A 22,608-nucleotide genomic window follows, 5' to 3' on the forward strand; every position below is an offset into this window, starting at 1 on the left:
TTTAGTATTAGGATTTTGGCATCAGTGATTTTGTGTTTTCGTTTTGCCCTTGTGCTGTGTTACTGGGGAGAATGGTTGTTCTCATTTACTCAGGGCTTTTGTCACCAAAGACTCGTTGATAAAACACCTAAGGTCTAATGAGGAGGCCATGTAAAGTCTCAAAGCGAAAGATCAGAGTGAATAATGATCTAATATACCGAGTGCATTCACTGAAAAAATGGGAAAACAGGCTTGAGTCTCTCGAACTTGCTTTCTTACCTGTGAAATGGGCTGCTATTGAATCACAAACTCGAAGTCGTGTAATTCAGTGGTATGATTTTCTAGCTAATATTTATGAAGTGCTTTGTACGAGAGACACAAATACAAAACGCTGGATAAACAGAACGACCGCTATTCGGGGGAGAAAAAAAAGTTAAAAATCGTGGTTTCAGTTCTCATTTAATGAGCAAATCTCGACGTTCTTGGCCCGGCCTCGGGGTCCTGAGGGCGGCAGGTCCTGAGGCGGGGATTAGGGGCTCACATCCCCTCAGGGGGGCTCCGCCATGGGGATTTCAAGGGGAGAGACCGCCCCTTGATGCCCCTTAAAACCCCTCACGACCCCTCAGAGCCCCTCAAGACCCCTCGCAGCCCCTCAAAACTCTTCGCAGCCTTTCAAAACCCCTCAGAGCCCCTCACGACCCCTCGCAGCCCCTCACGACCCCTCAGAGCCCCTCGCTACCCCTCAGATCCCCTCACGACCCCTCGCAGCCCCTCGCAGCCCCCCAACGTTCCTCAGAGCCCCTCAATACCCTTCACGGCCGCCCGCAGCCCCTCACAACCCTTCACAGCCCCCCACAACTCCCGTCAGCCCCCCTAACTATTCCCAACCCCTCAGCTCCCCTCAGCTCCCCGCTCCCCTACCCCGCCCACCCGCACGGTGCCGCCGCCACAGCCCCGCCCCGCCCCAGCCCAGCCCCCGCCGAACGAAGGGGCGGGACAGAACGGAAGGGGCGGGGCTCTCGGAAGCGCAACGACCAATCCTTACCCGCGGCGCCCCCCTAACTGACAGCCCAAACCATCCAATAGCAAGCGGCGCCCCCATAGGCGGGGCGGCACACGAGGGGGCCGAACCGGTACCGCCCGTTGGGAGGGGCGGGGGCGGAGCAACGGTCCGCGAGGGGCGAGGCTCGACGGCTTGTGGGCGTGGCCAAGGGGGGCGTGGCCTCCGCGGGGGTATTTAAACCTGGCGCGGCGGGGCTCGCCCGCTCAGTCGGCGCTGCGCGGCGGCAGGTGCGGGTCCGGACGCTGCGCACGCAGCCTCCGTTTTTTTTTTAATTAATTAATTAACCCATTGATTTTTTTTTCCTGGGGGCCAGCGCGCTTTGAACCGCTTAACCCCTCCCGCGCGTCTCCGTAAAGGGATTTTTTCCGTGCCCGGAGCAGGACCGGGGGAGGGGGGCTCGGCGCCCCTTCCCTCCCCGCTCTCGGCCGGGGGCTCGCGGCGCTGCCCTCTGGATGCGTCCCCGCAGCCCCTGGCGGGAGGCGGCCGGGGTTGGGAAGCGCTGCCTCCGAGGATTTACCGCCGCCCGGGACGCAGCCCCGCACCGCCTCTTCCTCCTTCCCCGCTGGGGCTCCGGCTCTCCGTGCCTCCGGCATGGACGAGAAGTACCTGCCCGAGCTGATGGCCGAGAAGGACTCCCTGGACCCGTCCTTCACCCACGCCCTGCGCCTGGTCAACCAAGGTGAGGGGCGGCTTGGGGGCGGCCCCTGCCGCGCTGCTCGAACTTTCCGCCGGGGTCCCCCCCTTATCTGTTTCGCCTCCCCCGCTGCCAGCTCCCGAAGGGGGTTTGGGGACCCCCCCTCCAGCCCTCCGAGGGGTCCCTGGGGGTCTGTGGGGCCGGGGGGTAGCGGTGGTGATCCCCCGAGAGATGGGGGTGCTCGGCCAGACCCGCTCCGTCTCCACGAGCAGCTGTAAATCCGGCACCCATATCCCCAGGGCTCAGCTTTCCTCCAGAGGTGGATTTCACGCAAGCGGAGACGGTCACTGGTTGAATTATCCCAAGCCGACTTGCGTAGGATGGCTACGGGTTTAGGATCTCTTGGGCTGGAAGTTGGCTGTGCTGTTAAATGCCCCTAACGCTTTCCTGGTTTAGCATGCTGGGGCGTTTCTGCATAATAAATAGCTTATGGTTTATAGATGTGTGATCCTTTTTCAAAAGGACACTAGAATCTGTATCTTTGCCCAGGAACTTGTGGCTCTAGGTCTTGGTTGTACCTTAATGCTTCAGTTATTTCATTGATTTTTTTTGGAAACATGCTCTTTTTCAATTATATACCTCCGGATAATCAAACAGAAAATGTTTTCAGTTATGTAGCTCCGGATAATCAGATGTGATCCTGTGTCCTTTGTATCTGACATGTCACATAAGCTGCAAAGTGCTGGTTCTTTGTTTCAGTAAAGTCCCATGTGACTTACGCTCTAATGCCTCAAGTAAATTTGGAAATGGGTAATTAGCAGGTGACTTTCAAGCGCAGCTCTGTAGATAGAGTAGAGTGCTTGGGATGGTCAGGTAAAATGTTACATTAGATCAGTGCATAACCTCAGGAAAACCAAATGATTTTTGCTTCAATTGAAGCGATTGCAGAGCTGTACTCCTGTACTTCACATCACAGGAACAGGTCTCAATCAATGCTTCTTTTAATGCACTGACATACTTTTTGATGTGTAATGGACTGCAAATGCCAATCCCTAAATCTGATGGGGAATCAGCTGTTGTCTAAAATATTCTGGAGTTACAGGTAGCTGTCACAGTTTCAGCTGTGGAATGCATATGCCATGTGATTTGTAGCTGTGCGCCTTTGGGCTGTTGGTATTTTGCATATTTTTCCTGGTTCTGAATTTGGAAATGTGCCACTGATAGTGGGAGAAAGGGAATTGGATTAACAAACAGATGTTTGTTTGCTATAAGTGCTAAAATTTAGCTTGATGGCTAAAAATTTAAGGCTGCAAATTAGTGAAGTTACTTTCAGTTGATAATAGTGGATTTTCTACATGTGTAGATTGTGTAAATTGTGTAATTATTGTTAGGAAGTTACAGAAGTATGTACATTATGTCAAACAATGTTTATGGAAGTATACATGATTTTACAACTGTTACCAGAATCCTGACTTTCTGGGACACTGATAGGTTTTTTGCAGTTCCCATTGAAATTAAATTAGAGGATAAACTTCTGCCTGCCTTTTACTGTGTAATACCTGGTATCTGCATGCATACTTCCAGTTGCAAAAATCGGTGTGTTCCATGGAAAAAATGTAGATGACATGGATCCGACCTGTATTTTAATCTTGGGATTTTTTTGTTTACTTTGACAGTACTGTGTTAAATCTGAAGCATTTTGCCTGTTAGGTAAAATTATTAAACAGGACAGTATCAATCAGTCAGCTGTAGTTTAAGATGCATATTTCTGTGATTTCTATGTGAAATCCTCCTAGGCAGATGTACAGTCAAAGAATCAAAGGCAAATTGTCTGTGTAATGTAAGTAGGAGATACATGACTAAGAAAAGATATTTTACAGCCCCCATTGTCTTGACAAAACTTTATCAGTGTCTGGTTCATTTGTCTCAATTGTTATTTGCAGGTAAATTAATGCAATTAGTGGAAAAAGATATGTAATTTCAGTTTGCATTTTGTATGTCAGGTTCACTGAGTTCTTTCTATGACAGTTTAATAAGGCAAATGAAATGGCTTGTCTATTTTCTAAAACCTAGCTTGCGTAGCTCTTCAGTTTAGAGTGAAGCATGCTTCAGTGTCTTTACCCAGTTGTAGGAGATCTTCCCAAAGGCTTTAAGTGCTTAAAATAACTGGCTTAATTATGTAATGGTGTTTCTGATGTCTTACAATATTACATTTACTATTTGCATTTACTTTAACTGAAATACTGTAGATAAGCCAACTTTCTCCAGAAACTTCAGATTGATTCATAAAAATTCTGTGGTTGAGCCAGCAAATCCTTTTGAGGTGCTGAAGTGTGTGCTGCTTAGACAAAAGGGCAACATCACTAAAAAATTCTGCTCTACCCATGTTGAAATTTGGCTTCTAGGGAGAAGTGGTCCTGTGTATAGACTTTCAAAAATTTGTTAATTATAGCTTTCACACAAGTGGACATATTTGCATATTATACTTATAATTACAATTTGGATACATACAAATTGCGTAATTGTAAATGATACAGGAAAAATAGCGCTTGACATGCTTTCCGGTTTCAAGATAGTTGGCTGAAACAGAGCGATGACTAGGATGCTGCAAGAGTTTTTTTTATGGGCGGTATTGTTAATCTATTCTGGAATTGAGGTAACAATTTCCAGAGGTAACTGTTTCCTCTCCCTAATAAGACCTTTCAGCATTTTCAAAGCTTTAAAATCAAAGATCAGTATTCTTCATTGCCCTGGTATAGTACTGGTTTTTCTTGTTCAAAACTGTTCAAGCATTTGGAGACTTGCCTCTTTGGGATGCAGTCCATTGCTGAAATTGTTTTAAAGAATCAATGACATATTTAATGCTTAAATTTTAGGGCAGTAGTAATCTTATGAAGGAGGCTAGACTGTGTCCTTTTCTGCTTTGAATGGGGTTTACTGGTATACTTGAACAGTAAGTCTCTTTAAAAAGGACTTATTTTTATCTGCAAGTGATTAAGCATGTTACAGGTTGGAAGTGGACCTCTTTTGCATGTGCAATAAGGTGTCCGTGCTAATAGGATTAATCTGCGTCTGGTACCAGACAATGGGAGCTGGAATGTTATGTCCAGTTACTGCCTTAAAGGTTCTGTAGATGAAGAATCTTGACAAAGATAGTTCTGTGAATGAGCAAAAATATAGTAATTTGTATTTTTCCAATTCACAACTGTCAGGTACTGTTTTACATAAAAAAAGAAATACTTTTTGTATGTAGAGGAGATACTTCTGAGATCAAACCAATTCTTTATCATTGCAAGGCACCGAGCAGCTTTTCAATGTTTTTTGATAGCTATTCACATTTTGGATTGCATGTGAGTGTTGGTAAATGCTCAAGTGTAATGTTGGTTGTAATAACTTAGTTCACAAGTGATGCTATAAAATGCAGAAAGATCAGTAAGAAGAGTGACTTTATTTTCATCCTCTTACAGACCCGTGTGTAGTATTGATTTGACAAGTATTTTGTGAATGTTGAGTACAGGATGTGAGATTGTATGATAACAGAAGTTCATTGCAAAAAACATGTCAATACCAGGCATGTTTTGTGATGGGAAGACAAGCTGATGTCTGGCACTTGCTTTGTATGATGGTAAATGTGTAGGTGGAAGGAACTCTATAATTAAGATTAGGGCAGCTGAAATCCCTTAGATTAGGGGGTAGAGTCCCAGTATGTACCCTGAAAGATGGTTTTTACTTCTATATAGACTGGCCTTGTGTAATTCTTCCTTATGATCTCACTTCAGTTATTTTGAGACTTAAGGTACTGTTTCAGTCACCAAGGCTACCCTTAAACTACTGTCAAGAGCAAGACAGAGGAATAAGCCCTCTGATCAGTAGATGGCTGTATGTGCTAGCTGTATGTTGGGTTGCTTTGCTGAGCCATGTGACCAGTTGTGATCAGTATGGGTTTGATGGATTTTGTGCTCAAAACTTCACGAGTAGGAGTTTGGTAAGCAAATAGATGTCTCCTAAAAACAGTACCTCCCTAAATATCAAGGAAGGACTGTAAAAAGTATTGTTGTGGAGAATATAAACCTGTTTTTTTAGCAGACAAGATAGCATCATAAAAATAAAGCAGGGATGTAATAAAGGTTCCATAGATATTTTGAATCAATCCCTCTAGGGATATGAATGTTGCCTGGTGCTTCCTAAGGATTTTCTTTAAGTTTTCACAAATAGAATTCTAATTTTCACAAGTCTAAAAGGCGCATTTGATTGCATGTATTGAAATAACATACGTAGCTTGTGATATAAATCTGTTAGTGAATAATCCTCTTACTTTGAGGGCAAATGTGGTATGGGACAGACATGCATGGTGCCTCCAGTTCCCAATCCCTCACGGAGTTACACATCCCCTACTGCTGTACAACCTCACATTTGCATTCACTTCTCACTGCATTCTCACACATGAGCAAAGAAGTAACTCATTTGAAGTGTCCTGCTCTTGGAGGTTGGCAAAATGCTTTTTGAAGGTTGTAAGCATTTTGTAAAGCAAATGAAAAGCTGGTGGGATTTTAAATGTTTCAAGTAATCTTAAGAGTTAATTCTGTAATATGCCCTTCAGACTGAAGGATTTTTTCAAAGTCCCTTTAAATTGTCATTCCTGGAGGTTAACTAGAAAGCAAAAACTGCTGTTATCTTCTAGTAATCAGACTTCAAAACCCCTGCAAGCTTTCACAGACTACTGTTATTTTGCAGGCATAATGCACTGAGAAGTTTGTGACAGTAATATGAATGGATGTAGCTTGATGGCAGCCCCATAAAACCAGACAGGGCTGACCTATGTTTGTTTTCTTAACATAGCCTGAAAAGAAATAAGAATTTGAAGCAATCATTGGGGTAGCTGTCCCTCATGTCCTGGCCAGACCACACCTTCTCTGCTCTGTAACACCTCACAAGTTGACATTCGTTGTAGCTGGCTCATTGCTTTACTCCAGTGAAATGGCACAGGGAAAGTAAGTTATAGAGCTTGTTAACAACTAGATTCCAGTCTTAGTCTCTCGAAAGGCTGGGGAAGTGGTTTATCAGGCATTCAAGTCATGTTAACAGGGAAGCTGCAAAATGCAGCTTAAGATAATCATGCATACTTCACCCTGGGCTCATCTGCTCTGAAGCATGACTCTAGCCTGCAGCTGCTCACCGATGATCACACTGAGCCCAAAGCTGACTTCTAATTCACTTGCACACTTACTTTGGCAGTCAATGAGAGAGATCAAATTTAAAGGTTTCAAATTTAAGCTGACATGGTTTGTCACTTTCAATCCTTTTCGACACCAGCCATGCAAATTAAAACTCTAACCTTCTGAACACTTATTTACTGGAGAAATTGCAAAGTCACAGCACTGAATGGCTTCTCCTCTGGCCCATGGCTTGCTTGACTCTACTTGTGTGTACTTAAAATTTATGCATGTGATGTTTGTGCCTCCTGAATTCCCTCCACCTGACTTGGACTTGAGGTGTAATTGAGATAAGGTAGTGCTTTAAGAGTTGGTTATCAGGGTTCAGAGTTGAGCAGCCTCTGTAAAGTGTTCGATGTGGTACTGCATGTCTTTCTAATTAAAGTTAAGCAGTTCCAGTAAAAAGCATGTTTAAATGGATTAACTGGTACCTGACATAACTAATAGTTTCTGGTAAATTAACTGTTAGCTGAGCTCTACAGGAGTCTTGCAAGCTTAATGTTTGTTATTAATAGTGATAGAGAACGATAAAGGATATGTACACTGGGTAAGTGGCATATCTTGATAAAGTAGGGACTGTTGATCTGCTTGAATGGCGTAGGCTTGGGGAAGTGTCTGGAAGGCTGCCCAGTAGAAAAGGACCTGGAGGTGCTGGCCAACAAACAGCTGGCTGAACATGAGCCAGCAGTGTGCCCAGGTGGCCAAGAAGACCTAAGGCATCCTGAGTTGTCTGGGCATGTGCAAAGAGAAATGAAGCTGAAGAGACTAGAAAACAAGACATGGGGATGTGATACTTAAGGATGTCATTTAATGATGGGACTTGGCAGGTTAGGTTTATGGTTGGACTTGATGATTTCTGAAGATCTTTTCAAACCTAGATGATTCTATGATCTGAAAAGTAGGAAGAAAAGTAGTCTCCAAGTGCATTGCTAGCTAGGAAATTCATGTGGCCCTGTAACTATGTTAAGGTCATATGGACTAAAATTTCGGTCTCATGACATTCTAGATACAGAATTCTGTACATCTTAATCCTCAGGAATATCATGGAGAACTCTGCAAAATGCTTTGCAAGCTTGATAAAAGGTCTGTAGGCTGCTTGTTAGCCTGATTCATTTGTGAAAATGATCATTAACCTGTGGCTTGAGTGCATAACTACCTCCACAGAGGTGAAAAAAGGTTCTTAAGAGGCCCTCTGAAGTTATTGTGAAATATGTAGCAAAGAGTGCAAGTGGAAAATAAAGCACAGTACTAAAACTTTGGGTGATTAGCTGTTAAATCAAGTATAGGAAATATAAGATTTTCTCTTGACATATTTGATTCAAAGTGAGGTGCATTTCTGGACACTTGATCTCGACCAAATTGTTAGGCTCATAACAGATAATGGTCAGTGACTTAGGATATACAGTATTGTAGAATTACAGAATATCCTGAGTTGAAAAGGACCTACAAGGATTGAGTCTAACTCATGCCTCCACACAGAACCACCCCAAAATCAGACCCTATGTCTGAGAACATTGCCAGAACACTTCTTGAACTCTGGCAGGCTCTGTGACATGACCACTTCTCTGGGGAGCCTATTCCAGTGCCTGACCACCTCCTTTGGCACTCTAATAATTTTATGCTGTGCATCATAGATGTAAGCTAGATATTTAGGACAAAGATGAAGCTGAGGAGTAACAACTAGAGGTTGGAAGGAAGATACTTGAAGCTGAGGAAGTGATTGCGCCAGCAGAGGTCTAGGTTGTGTAACAGGGAGAATTCCTTCCCAGAAGGGGTGGTTAGATGCTGGAACAGGCTGCATAGTGAAGTGGTTGAGTTGCCATCCCTAGAAGTATTTAAGGAATGTGTAGATGTGGTGCTTAGGGACATAGTTTAGTAGTGGACTTGGCAGTTAGGTGGATGGCTGAACCTGATGATCTTATGGGTCTTGTCCAAACTAAATTCTGAGTGTTGTGCCTTAAGCTGAACTGTCTCAACAGTTGAGCAGTGCCTGTTTTATTCTCCTTGCACTTTATTTTAAAATATACTCCTTTGCTAGAACTCATCTTTCTCATATTTATCACTTACTGTTCCTATGACATGTGTTGTCTTTTTAATTTTTACCTTATTGTCAAGGTAAGATTCGTAAGAATCTGGAAAGTTAAATTTCTCTCCTTCCTATTCTCCATTTCCAGTTGCTGTCTTGCTGGCTGCCTTCCATTTATTTGATGTGTTTATCAGACTTCAGCTAGCAGCTCAGCAGAAACGAAGTTGCAAGGCAGCAGCAAACAAATGTCAGTTCAATGCTTGTAGTTGGTAATCTTTAATTTTTGGCCTATCTAGGTGTTCTTTTGTAGGTCTTCAGGAAAGATTCATTGACAAAGTAATTGGAAACCTAAATCATGAATAATTTCAGTAAACCCATTGCTCTTGTGCTTAACAATTTCCCTTTTAGATTAGAAGTTCAGCTGTGCTGATCTTAGTGTAATATAGTGACAATGAAAAATCTGAAGTTGCAAATCCTTTGAGGATTTACTATTTTTCTTCAACTTTATTAATCCACTTGGAGTGTACAAAAGGAATAACCAGTAAGGGAAGGTGCCTTTTCAGGGATAAAACAGAATCTAGTGAAAATTGCTGCTCTTGCTCTGATGCTGAAGATCTGGCTGCATTCATTGGATGCTTGGAAAGTAAATGCACTTGTAGTCTCAACTGTCTCTGATCATCCAGAAGCAGTAACAGTATTCCTGAAAGCAAACTTCTTTGAAAGCAAAAAGTTTTTAGGTGTCTTCAGCTGTATTTTCTGCTGCTTTGGGACAGTAGTGATGTTTCTGCAATGTACGGAAACCAAAGAACTATTCTTAACACAGGAATTCTTCCTTTACAGTATATTCTTGTGTTAACTGATAATGGACAAAACTTTTCTATACTGGTTCCTTTTGATCTGTATCCTCCTAGGAGGTGGCCAGCCAGAGTGTGCAGTAAAGTAATGATCTCTGGTCAGCAGCTCAGTTTCTGTTCTCTGAGCTCCTTAACCACCAGGTACTGAGGATCTGTGATTTTTATTTCTTAGCAGAAGGAAGAAAAGCAATGATGTATCCTCCTATATTCAGAGCTGAATGATACAGCTTGGAGTAAATCGATGTGAAAAGTTGCCCTTTTATCTTCTTCCCTTCTAAAAACTTAAGTGATAGATTTCAATTTTGCAACAGTGAAAAGCTCTGAGGTTCATCATAATGTCTGTTTAGTTCGTCCATTTTTTTTGCTGTGCTTAAGTATAACCCACAAAACCAAGTTTGGCCCAAAACATTTTTCCCTCCTAGAACTGCCTTTATATGGTTTGAGCAAATTTCTTGCCATATTTGCATAGTTACAAAAGTTCTGAAGCCCAGAGTGCTTTTTCATTGTACTAATTACCTGACTGCTTCATGCATACTTCCAGCCTGCCTTGGTTTTAGGAGCAACATCTCCTGATGTCAGTGGAGAAGGGCATGTCACAGCTGACTTTTCCTGCCCCTTACAGGGGTTCCCCAAGACCTTTGTGGTAGGTGGTGGAGTTTCCCAAAGCAAAACAGTTTCTTATGAATCATTTGACTTTTTCCTGCTTAGATCCTGGTTGTTTAGAAGAGATAATTTGCATCACTTTCATTTGAAGATCCATAGCAACTAGGTTGTGGTGATGCTTCCTGGCTCTAGTTAGACTTTCTAGAGCTATTCTAATGATATTCTGGACAAAGACTGTGGTCCTTAACACTAGGTCCTTTCAGGACCTAGGAAGGACTACTGTGACCCAATTTATCTTGCCTAACAAATTGTTCTTAGAGTCTTTTCACTTACTATATACCCTTGACCTTCTTATTACACCATGCATTCATGGTCTGGAGAAATAAGATTTTTTTCTGGCCTACTGTATGAAAACATGCAACAAAGGGTTTAACAGTGTTACAGTTTGCTGTGTCTGTTCTTGAAGTCCCCACAGGTATCTGTTAAGGTCATATGAAGCAAGCTTCAGCAATGACAAGAGTACACTAAAATGCTTGAGGGAAAGGATATATTTCTGAGACTTCTTTCAGCCTTCTATTTCTGTGGATTTGGGTATCTCAGGTAATTATGAAGTATTAACCTGAGCAGAATGAGCAGAAGTGTCCCACAGTGGGATTTTCTGTAGGATCCCTACAGAGAATTTCAGTGATTTTTGAAATGAAGACAATTTTTGGATGCTCTCCTTCTGTCAAGAAACATTTGCGTTAGTGGTAGGTCACTAAGTATTAAGGCCATCATGTGGTTTTTACTTGTAGGTTTTTCTGAAGGGCTTTTCAGGCATTTTTCTGAAATACAGCCTGTATCTTCAGCATGACAGTGGTGCTGTAACTCTCATACTGCCAATGTGTCAGCAGGGGGAGCCGGCATTCAGCCTAACGAGCGTCTGCTGCTGTGTTGAAGCAGAACTGTTGGGAAGTGATGTTGCTCCCTTTTAAAGAAAGCTGGGAGCTGCTTCTGCGGGAGCTGCACCTGGCTGCTGTATGTATTCAGTGTTCATTAGGCACAGGGACTTTGTAGCCAAGCATTGTCTGCAGCTTGAAACGCAGGCCCCTCCTGCTGAAAATGACACGTTGTAAAATGTGAGTAACATTAAATGATTCTCTGAGCACCAGTTTTAACATGTGAATATGAAAAGTTGAAGGCTTAGAGGCTTTAACTGGTAACTGACCTGTTTGAAAACAGTATTTGCATCTGTTTTGCCATCCCATAGGTTTTCGTTCCTATTCCTTGTTACTTAATCACAAGTTTAGGCTTACATGTGTGCTGTAATTGTAGTAGAGCTGCCTTACTTTGTGCTCAGGGTATCCAAATGCAATTAAGATGTAGATGGAAACAAATAGCTTTGGCCTGTGCTGTTCTCTTGATGGATTCCTTAACTAGTGAGACCTAGGACAGTTTGGTAAGTGTTAAATTGAGTTTTAAAAGCAACACTAAGCCTTTAAACTGTAAGCTCTTAGAATATAATTATCACTGATGAAACAGTACAGGGCAACTATCATATTATAAGTCACTTATTCATAGATGTACTTAACAAATTTATGCATTTCCTGAAGTAATAGGCCTTGTTTGCTACACTAAGTAGTAGCTCACATAGTTTAATGCAAGGTTAATTAAAAATGCTGATATGTATTTCATTATCACAAGTGGCAAATAGATGGTTGAGGTTAGCTCTGTGAAGAACTCTAGACAAATCATCACTTTGAAATTAATGCCTGTGATAGAAGGAAAGAGATACAACGTGCTCTCAACAAGTAAATTTCTTCAATGGGTAAGCTCAGCATTGTTAACATAATGTATTTTCTAAGTAGCTAGTAGGTCCTCAAGGCATTGATTCCTTTTGTCTGTGTGCTCAAGGCAATGGCCAGAGCTTTCAGTGGCTGCTTGTGTAGGCTAGAAGGCTCCCTGTTGTGCTGGCTTGCATGAAGATGCTGAGAAGTTACCTGCTCTTGGTGATAAGCCAGAATCTGCCCAGTACCTGAGGTGGTTTTTGTGCTGGTGAAATGAATGGAAAAACTGGAGTCAGACACTTGTCTTTCCTGCTTGGATGCAGTGGGAAGTAGAACTTTGCTTCATTCTGTACAGTCCTTCCAGATCCCTTGCTTAATTAGATATTATTATATTAGTGATATCTGGCTGGAGCTCAAACCTGTAGCTTGCGGTGAGTAAATTTTTCAGAAGCAGCATTTATTATTCATAAGTCCTTGCAAATGGTGCTAATCATGTAGATAAGGCTTGTCAGCATTTGTGTGAAGCACTTTGGGCACCTCATTTGGAAGTTTCTGGTGCTGTTATCAAAAACTTTTACATAGTCACCTGAATGAAAATAGCTGAGAGAGGAGAACAAACCTAATCCCTTTTCCATTCAGGTTTGGCACTTAAACATGGCTGTACATAACTTGTCAGTAATGGATGTCAAGCTGTGTAGTAATAAAACAAATGCTAGAGAAAGGGTTATTTTCCCTTCATTTTATTGATGACTAATTAGCTATTTGAGCTGTATAAATTAGTCAATCAGCTGTTGGTAATAACCCTTTTTCCCCTCTCACCTTACAGCATTTCATCCTCATGACAGCCATCCTGACATGGGAGAAACTTGTGTGTGACTAACTGAAATACTAATGGGATAGTGAATGTGATTTCAAGCTAGGGCATGAAATGAAGAAATAAGAGCAGATGGCCCCTTCAGAAAAATAGATTAAAGAGAATGGATGCTTCTGGCCAGCTACATAGTTAATCCCTTGCTTCCTGTCAAGAGGTACTGCCAATAGATAGTTATTATGCAAGGGGTAAAATGGAAGCTATATGAATTTAATGGAAAAGAAAAATGCTTTTCCTATCTCAGCTCTTTCAGATAATTTAGTGCTCATATTTTTGAGAGCTGTAGTAAATTGGAATAATAACCTGTTAAATAATGTGTATTGCTTCAGAAGTGAATGCTATCAAAAGAGCAGTCCTGAGAATGTAGTTTTGTTCATGTACTGTGGAGATTGCCTAGCATTTCTGATATTTTCTTGCTCTGAAACACTGACCATTAGGTCTTTATACCCTCAGTCAGGAATTTAGAAATGTTTATGGTTACTTCTGCTGATGGCTTGATGAGAAGTTAAACTTTTTCCCTGGTTAAATGTTCTTTCCTGTTTTAGTATTAATGGGCAGTCAGATCCTGTTCAGTTCACTTAAGCACTTTTATTTCTTGGGATTATATTAAATAGCATGTTTGTGGTTTAGTTACTGTTTTTAACTAAATCAGTTATCTTTGCACTTGCTCAATGAGTCAAGATAGGGAAGTGATGTGAAACATTAATTTGTATATCAATATCTACAAGAACCATTCTTCATGAATGCATTTGTAGAATGAAGTGTGATTATGATTGTTTTGATCTTTTGTTCTCAGACACTTTCTGAATGTTTTGCTTCATGTGCATGATACAATCTGCTATATCAAGTGCTTAATGCTTCCTTTCAGCTACCATTCACCCTCTGGCTTCCCAGACCCTGCATTTCTTGGGCAGCTGCACTTTTCAAATGCAGCCCCTTTTTCCACTCTCACATCTAGATCATACTTGGATTCTGTGTTTTTAGAAATAGAAGCACCAAACTTCCCATTTGGAAAAAATCTTAAATGACACTGAACCAAGAGTAATGGTGCCTCAGGTTCATGGTGTTGGTGCTTTTCATATTGTTGGCAGGAAGAAATTGAGCAGGAACTTGACTACATGGGTTTATGAAGACAGGGCAGGTGTCCGGTCAGTTGTAGCTTCTGCATTTTCCCAGCATTACTCACTACTTGATATCTCAAACCAGTGTAGTCAGTTCAGCTTTGATTTTTCTCACCTTCAATGTGGATATACTTTACTGCTTGTGAATTGTTCCACTAAATGATCACCTGCCTTGTGCATCAAATGTGGGAATTACTACCATAAAGGAAAAAAACATGAGACAGTCATCACTAGGGAAAAAGTTGTAGTGGTCAGTAAAAAAAAAAAGTTTTGCGTTTAGCTGGATTGAAACCCAAATGGTAACATTGCTGAAATTGGTCACATGACTCTGCAGGATAATGTGCTTTCTGAAATGGTCAACTGAAGCATCACACCTCCCACTTCTGTATAAGCGCTTGGTTTTAAATTGCTTCAAAATAAAGACTTGGATTTTATACCTTGACTGCTTAGTACTTGGACAGAACTCCATGTGTATACTTGGCGTCTTGCAGCTATCACATAACTGTGCCTATTGGAGGGAAACTGGACCTCAGATTTCTAAAATAACTTCTGCTAATAAGCAAATTTACTAACCTGAAATGACTGATTTCCTTATTTGTTTTATAGGGAACTGCTTAGTTTTACTTAAGCTAAACATGAAGGCATTCACTTTAGATAAAAAGGCATAGCGCTGCTTCTTATGGCAAATACAGCTATATCATAAATGCTACTAAAAGTGTTTTGAAACTTTGTTTACAAAATGTTTCAATTTACGTTAGCTAAAGCTTACTGGCAGAAATTGGTAGCTACTTCAGTTACTTACGCGGGTATAAATCATGGTGGTGTACTCTTCCAGTCTTAAGTCTTGAAAATTATAAATATTCTACTAGGAATGCTAGAAGTACTAGTTTAAGAAAATAAAATTGGACAGATGCCATAAAAAGATTGCTTTCTTTAGTGGAGACACAGCATAGATAAGCAGGTGTTCCTACAGAGAATAGACTTTTCACAGGTTTGGATCTTTTTTGCTGAAAAACTAACAGATGCTGGTGCCCTCCCTTGTGAGAATGGCAGCTGAAGTGAGTCCATAAGCTGAACTTTCAAGTTTGCTATGGTTGTAGAGAAATCCTGTGTCTTTGTCAAAAATTACATGAAGTGGCTCAACTCATTGTTCTTATTCTCAAAATATTTGAACAATTGACAGTGGCAGTGATCTGCTTCTCTAATATGTTTCTTCATACACAAATGCTTGGGAATGCTAGCTGTTAAGCATGTGGAAGGGATAGTAATGATGATTCCCCTTCTGCTTGTTAGTTTGTAACTAACTTGGATGCTAAGTTTTTTTTAACATTCATTTTATGTTCAAGTTGATACAACCTAAAAACTGGAATTCTAAGTACTTCTCCTTTGGGTAGCAGATGTACAAACTGTCTTTGTTGTAACTGCCAAGCATGTTTCTGTAAGTATTAGGACTGTACCCTGTGCCTTTCAGGCAGAGATAAAGTTAACTTGGTTTTACTGCAGCCAAAGTCAGTAATAAATGATAAATAATAAAAATAAAATCGTAGTTTCTCTTATTTTGTCTTCCGACAATAGTAGTAATGGCTTTTTAAAGGAGTAGAAGTGATTAAGATAATCAGAATGGTATGCTAGAATTAGTTGCCTTCTGCATGTAGAAGTTAGCCTCTGTATCCGTGTTTTCATATGTATTTAGACCAGAACACATAAATGCTCTAGGATTTCCTTAACCTCATTATGAGGGTAGTCAACTGCTGGGCCAAGCTTCCTAGTAAGGTGGTTGATACCCCATGCTTATCAGTGCTCAAGAGGCATTTGGATAATGCCCTTAATAATGTTGCAACTTCTGGCTAACCCTGAAGTCATCAGGCAGTTGGACTAGATCCTTGTATGTTACAACTGAACTACTCTTTTGAACAGTAGGTTGACTCAACAGATAAAGATTACACCTGCAGAAGTTTTTTTTAATAGTTTATAGGTGCCAAAGTAGTAGCATTCACTTTCGTAGTTCATCTGAGCAGTGTAGTATCACAGAATGTGGGTATTTTCCTTTGACTTCAGTGATGTGGTAGTTCTCACTGAATTTTATAAACAACCTTATTTACTGTGCCTTCTGAAACTGAAGAGTGACTTTAAGAGGAATGTTCATATAGCTTAGAACAAGAGTGCAGTCTCAACAAGAACAAGCTTTGATATCTTCACCATGAAGATAATCAAGTATTGGAAAATGTTACCCGGAGGTGGTGAAAGGACAGCTGATGAAGGCAGGTTTTAAGGCATGGCTGCATGTATCCAGTACATCGGGTTCAATAGTACTTCCAGTAAGATAGACTACGCTTGCTGATACTGATTATCTTGAATCTAAGAAGCATGAGTTTTCTGAAGTCCAAACACTCATATGCCCAGTACAACTGATTTTGCTGAATTCAGTGTAAGAACTTAGATGCATTACATGTGCTTGTGGCAGCCTCATCTGTTCTGCTCTGTAATACTTTGAAGCATGAACAATGGCAAGCTTTTGTGATTTCACACTGGCTCACTAAGCTCTACCACAGTGCTCACTCTTCCTTTCAATGTAATGAGAGGGCAAAATAAGATGAAGAAAAGCACCTGGTTTGAAATAAGAACAGAGATCACTAACCAATTAGAATTGTGGGCAGAACAGACAACATAAGGGAGTTTATTTCCAACTACTAACAGACCAGAGTAGTCAGAACTAAAGTAAAGGCAAACTAAAAGTTTTTGTTTAGACCTGTTAAAGAACTGCTGCCACAGGGCTCTGTCCCACGGGGTCCATCCCCCAGGAGCAAACTGCTCCAGCACGGGTCCCCCACGGGCGGCAGCTCCCCCCAGGCCCCCTGCTCCTGCGTGGGCTCCTCTCCACGGGCTGCAGCTCCGGCCCGGGGCCTGCTCCTGCGGGGGCTCTCCATGGGCCGCAGCCTCCTCCAGGCCACATCCACCTGCTCCACCGGGGGCTCCTCCACGGGCTGCAGCGTGGAGATCTGCTCCGTGTGGGACCCGTGGGCTGCAGGGGGACAGCCTGCTCCACCAGGGGCCTCTCCACAGGCCGCAGGGGAACTGCTGCTGCCTGCCTGGAGCACCTCCTGCCCTCCTGCTGCACTCACCTGGGGGGCTGCAGGGATGGTTCTGTCTCATTTTTCTCACTCCTTTCCCAGCTGCTGTTTCACAGCAGGCTTTTTCCCCACTCCTGAAGTCTGCTCTCACAGAGGCACAAACAACATCACTGGCTCAGCTCTGGCTAGCGGAGGGTCCCTTTGAAGCTGTCTGAAACTGGCCCTTATCTAACATGGGGCAGCTGCTGGGCTTGTCTCATAGGGATCACCCTTGCAGCCCCCCTGCTACCAAAACCTTGCTACCTAATCCCAATACAGTTTTTTAAAAGTAATTTAGCTTAGAAAACATGCTCTCCTGGGAAATCTTTGGAAGAGATAGGTGACTTGGGCATATACTTTCAACCATGCAAAGCAGTATAATGATGGGGCTATAGACTGGGCACTGGATTTGTCTGAATCTGTCTAGACTATTTGAATATATATAATCAAATGTAGTATGAGATTCCAGTGTACTTTCAGGTATCAAATATGGCTTTTCTGGGCTATAGTACCATAGAATTATAGGATGATTTGGGTTGGAAGGGTCTTATCCCTGCCCATAGCAAGGAGGTTGGAACTACATCTTTGTCTTCTGCTAGACCAGGGACAGGTCATCTATAACCTTTCTGGGCAACCTGTTCTAGTGCCTCACCACCCTCTAAAGAACTTCTTAAGTTCTACTCTAAATATACCCTCTTTCAGTTTAAAGCTGTTATGCCTTGTCCTGGTGAGTCCTTCTCCAGCTTTCCTGTAGGCCTCCTTTAATTACTGGAAGACAGTTGTAAGGTCTTGCTGGAGCCTTTTCTCCAGGCTGAACAACCCCAACTCTCTCAGCCTGTCCTTGTAGGAGATGTGCTTGACCCTTCTTACCATCATTGTGGCCCTCTTTGAACTTGCTCTGACAGGTCCATGTCCTTCCTGTGCTGGAGGCCCCAGAACTGAATGCAGGTCGAGTCTCACAAGAGCACAGCAGAAGGACAATCACATGCCTTGACCTCCTAGCTACACTTCTGATGCAGCACAGGGTATGGCTGGCTTTCTGGGCTGCAGGCACATGCTGCTGCCTCATGTCCAATTCTTCATCCAGAAACACCCTCCAACTCCTTTTCTGCAGAACTACTCTCAAACCACTCCTTGCACAGACTGTACTGTTTGTTATTGCCAGGTGTAAGGACTTTGCATTTGGCCTTGAACCTCATGAAGTTCACATAGGCCCACCTCATGCCTGTCCATATCCCTCTGGCTGGCATCCCTTCCCTCCAGTGTGTCAACTGCACAACACAGTGTGGTGTCAGCAGGAAATGTGCTGAGGGTGCACTCAATCCTGCTGTCCATGTCACTAAGATATTAAATAACAACAATCCCAGTATAGACACCTGAGGGGCACCACTGCTCATTGATCTCCACCTAGACATCAAGCTTCTGCCACAACTTCTCAAATATGATGAATGAGTGACTTCATCTGCCAGTTCCTTCAAGACCCTTGGATGCATCTCATTGGGTCCTATGTACTTGTGTACATTCAGGCTCCTTGTCTGGCCTCAAACCAGATCTTCTACAATGGGTGCTTCATCATTCTGCCAGGCCTTGTCTTTGGGTCCTGTGAAGTGGGTGGTATAGCTACAGCATGTGCTGGTAAAGAGTGAAGTCAAAAAGTTGAGTACCTCTACCTTTTCTATGTGCCTGAGTATTCCATAGGAAATAAATCTTGGGGGGGATGGAATGGACTGGAATTCATTAGAACTAATGTTTTTTTAAATACCAAATATCAATAGGATATTTTATATTGCTGAATTAAGGATTACCAGTGTGAAGTTGTACCATAGCCTTCTGTCAGTTGGGATGGAGGGTGTTGGTGAAGCTCTCAAGTTGCTGAAAATGACTTAAAGTAGGGGAAGATAATGCTACTTTGTCTTGTTGGACTGCATAAATCTTGCCTAATGCTATGTTAAGTTGTACATCTGAATAATTGTCAATTACACAAAACATAGGGGTAGAGGATAGCTTACTAAGATACATGCTTTGGTAGTGTAGGTATTTTTCCAGTATTAAATGTGGTTTGTATGAATCTGTCAGCAGACTGCAGAGGTCTTTGTTAGTCCTCTAAAAAGCTTTAAATATGAGATCTGCTAGTGCTTGTTGGTCTGCTTTAGCCTTTAGTAACTGGATATGCTATGGCTAGATGGTAACTATTTTGACTTGCCAATATTTTTGAAGTGTGGTGCATGCATATTAAGAGCTGTGGAGTGTATCCCCTTTTCAAGTGAGACCTAAATTGTGCTTTCCTTTCTTGTGAATGGTGCTGAAGGAATCAGGGAAAAAAAACTTATTCAATTAAGGTTTTATGTACAAAGTGAGGAAGAAAAGATGTAGGCTCCTGATGACTCACCAAGATGACAAGTTAAATCTTGCATGAATATGATCAGGTTACCCTTACACATAAATGTGAGAATTGGAACACCTTTTTGTAAGGACTTGTTATAGAATATTAATCCGATTTTGTCTGTGCTGTATGCCGTAAGCCTTATAAAACCTGTTTGCTTGATACCCCTATGAAATTACAGATTTTCATTTGAAATCTGCACTTGTTATAGCTTTATATCTACTGCAAATAATTGTTTGCATGTGCTGCCTTTGGAGGGAACTATAATGGCTGATGAAGTCTTCTAAACCTAGACATCACTTGATATTAATGTCTATATTTTATTCTTAGCATACTCTAGTGTAGAGTATATAATAGTTCAGAGGGCTTCCAGAGCTCTGTCTTTTGTTACTTGTGGGCTACCTGTGCTGTTACATGAAAAACAGTAAAAAATTTGCAAACAGAATTGTATTAGGTATACACTACATGTAGTAGATGAACAGAAGATAGTGACAGGATTACAGAATACCTGACAAAACCTCAGAAGGTCCAATCCCCTGCTCAAAACAGGGTAAATACCGATGTTTTTACCATTATTTAGAAAGCAAGGTTAGTTATTTTTGAAGCAGGAAGGGACATGGAAGTCAAGTGGTTCTGTCCTGACAGGATACAGCATCCAAGTTTGAAATGTGTGAGTGGGGGGGACACAAGGTGTTGTTTATCCCACATGTATATTTAAGTTGCCTTTGGAATTTCTTACGAAATCATGGAACAAATGAGCTGATGTTTTTGTAGCTAGTGGATTCCTGAACTTGCTATGTATGAGTGACAAGCATTCTTGAAAGAAAATTGTCAACAGTGAGTAAATCATATGGGAACTTTTAGCACTTTATTATACACATGCGTTCCAAGGCTCTATTCACAATGAGATAAATAGTAATTTTCAATGAAGTGGGATGGGAATATAGGGCTGAAGCCTATGTTTACATCTTGCTCTCCTGAGTGAGGCTGAATGAACATCTGTTAATATCTTAGTTGTTACTTCTCTTATGACAGTTTCTACATTAGTATTTTCAACTATTTCAAGTATTAATAAGTTAACAGAATCTAGTGTAGGCATTTTTGATGTAAAGGTGTTCAATTAGCTTGAATTGCATAAATAAAAAGGCCTATTCAAAATATTTGTCATATTGGTGACTGAAATGTATTTTCAGATTGGTGCAGACAGAAGTATTCAGACTGTAAAACAGAATTTACAATGCTTGTAAATGCAATTTATATCAAGACTGGTTTAAGTCCCTCAGCATGGATATTCATAATTTGAGTACGTTGAATATTGCAGACATTCTAGCATGAACCACTCATTTTACTGTAAATTCAAATCAGATTTGTTGTCCTTTGCTTCTGCAATGGCATATAAAGACAGTTATTCTGAATTCAACTATTGTAATGTGCGTTTGTTAAAATAAATTTGTTACTTATACATAGTTCATATGAACTATTTCTTTTTATTTCAATTCTAAATTAGAACCTACTGTTGGGGGTAAATTTGTATTTTAAAATGCCTTTTATTTCTGAAGTATCAAGATGACGGCTGAGGAGATTAGGTGGAATTTTCTGAAATGAATATGGAAGAATGTGTGTGGGTACAGTAGTAGAGCAGCTGCATTAAACATTGAATGTTTCATTCCATTTTTCATTCAAGTCTTTTACACCCATTCAGGATGGATCTAGATATAACCATACCACAAATGCTTGTCCATTATTTTTAAGTCTCTGAGGGTATTTTTATTTGATTACTTCTCTAATTCGCATTTGTCTCAAAAATGAGACAGTGTTTGCTTTGGAAAAAATGTGGGTGAAAAAGAGATCTGTCCAAGCATTTATTTACATCAGGAAATTTTTGCTTGTTGCTTATTACTTAAATGTTTTATTGTAAAAATTTGTATTGTTTTATTTACCTTATCTGTCTAGCATAAGAGGTGTATAATCTGAAGCATGGTCAAGATCCTTTTACAGTGTCAATGAGATTAAGCCCTCAAACACAAAATTATAACTATTGTTGGGTTCGTTGTCCTGCCATACTGCACTGTGGACTTAGCAGAATAAATCCTGGAAGGACCTGGGAGCATTAAATCAACATCTGGCTATACAGACTTCCTATGGCTTCGTTTCAGTGCAGGAGTTTTAACTGCTAGCGTTTTCAGAATCGGTGAGCTTAAAATGTGAATCTCCTGAGATAGAAGTGTGGATTTTGTTGCTGGAAAACTTACAAATAAGAAAAATAGTATGGAATGCTCGAGAACTTTACATATGGTATAAATGTTGTCTTTTAATCCCAAAGACTGTTCAGAAGTGGTTACTGATGCTCTGTATTGGACAAATTGTAGAAAGCTTGAAACTAAACAGATCATATTGTCCTAGTTCTTTAAAGAAAAACTATTCTGAAATTCTTCTAAAACTGACTTAGAATCTACTTTTCTCCTTTGGAAGCTAGTCCTTTCTCAAGGCTTGGGTGTATTCCTTAAAGGAGATTAAAAAAATCATAAAACCACAGTCTAGTATGCCACAGTGTTTTCATAGTACCACTGGTTTTATTGCTCTCTTAACGTGAGAGCATAATGAATGTCCATACTGTCAGTTCAAACATCTGGCCAGTAGCAGAGATTTCTTTCAAGAAGTATCTAATGATATTTTCCCAGTACCTCCTTCAACCTCTTGGCAATACTTTGCCTAACGCAGCCCAGGATCTTGTAAGCCTTCTTAGCAGCAAGGGCACACTGCTGGCTCGTGTTCAGCTTGGAGTCCACCGGGACTCCCCCGTCCCTTCCTGCGGAGCTGCTTTCCAGATGGGTAGTCACCTGCATGTACTGATACCTGGACTTCTCTGTCCCCAGGTGCAGGACTTTGCACTTCTCCTCATTGAATTTCATGAGGTTCCCATCAGCCCACTTCTCTGGCCTTTCAGGATCTGTCTGGAAGCTGTGGTATATCAGGTGCTCCTCC

The 22,608-nt window shown here is 41.4% G+C and overlaps 1 protein-coding gene across 4 annotated transcripts in view; it reads left to right on the plus strand.

The window, feature by feature from the left end:
- The first annotated feature begins 1,236 nt into the window (after positions 1-1,236).
- KHDRBS3 (KH RNA binding domain containing, signal transduction associated 3) overlaps positions 1,237-22,608 on the plus strand; it is a 96,206-nt gene continuing 74,834 nt past the window's right edge. For 3 of the 4 annotated variants that reach the window (XR_013946779.1, XM_080580821.1, XM_080580822.1), the window contains exon 1: positions 1,237-1,721. Coding sequence is in view for 3 of the 4 variants with exons in the window: in XM_080580821.1 (XP_080436947.1) it covers positions 1,634-1,721 (88 nt within the window). In the remaining variant the exon portion in view is untranslated. The remainder of the gene's footprint in view (positions 1,722-22,608) is intronic. The other variant, XM_080580823.1, reaches the window with a different exon arrangement.

Source organism: Anser brachyrhynchus (genome assembly GCF_964034855.1).
Source record: "Anser brachyrhynchus genome assembly, chromosome: 2".
NCBI lineage: Eukaryota > Metazoa > Chordata > Aves > Anseriformes > Anatidae > Anser > Anser brachyrhynchus.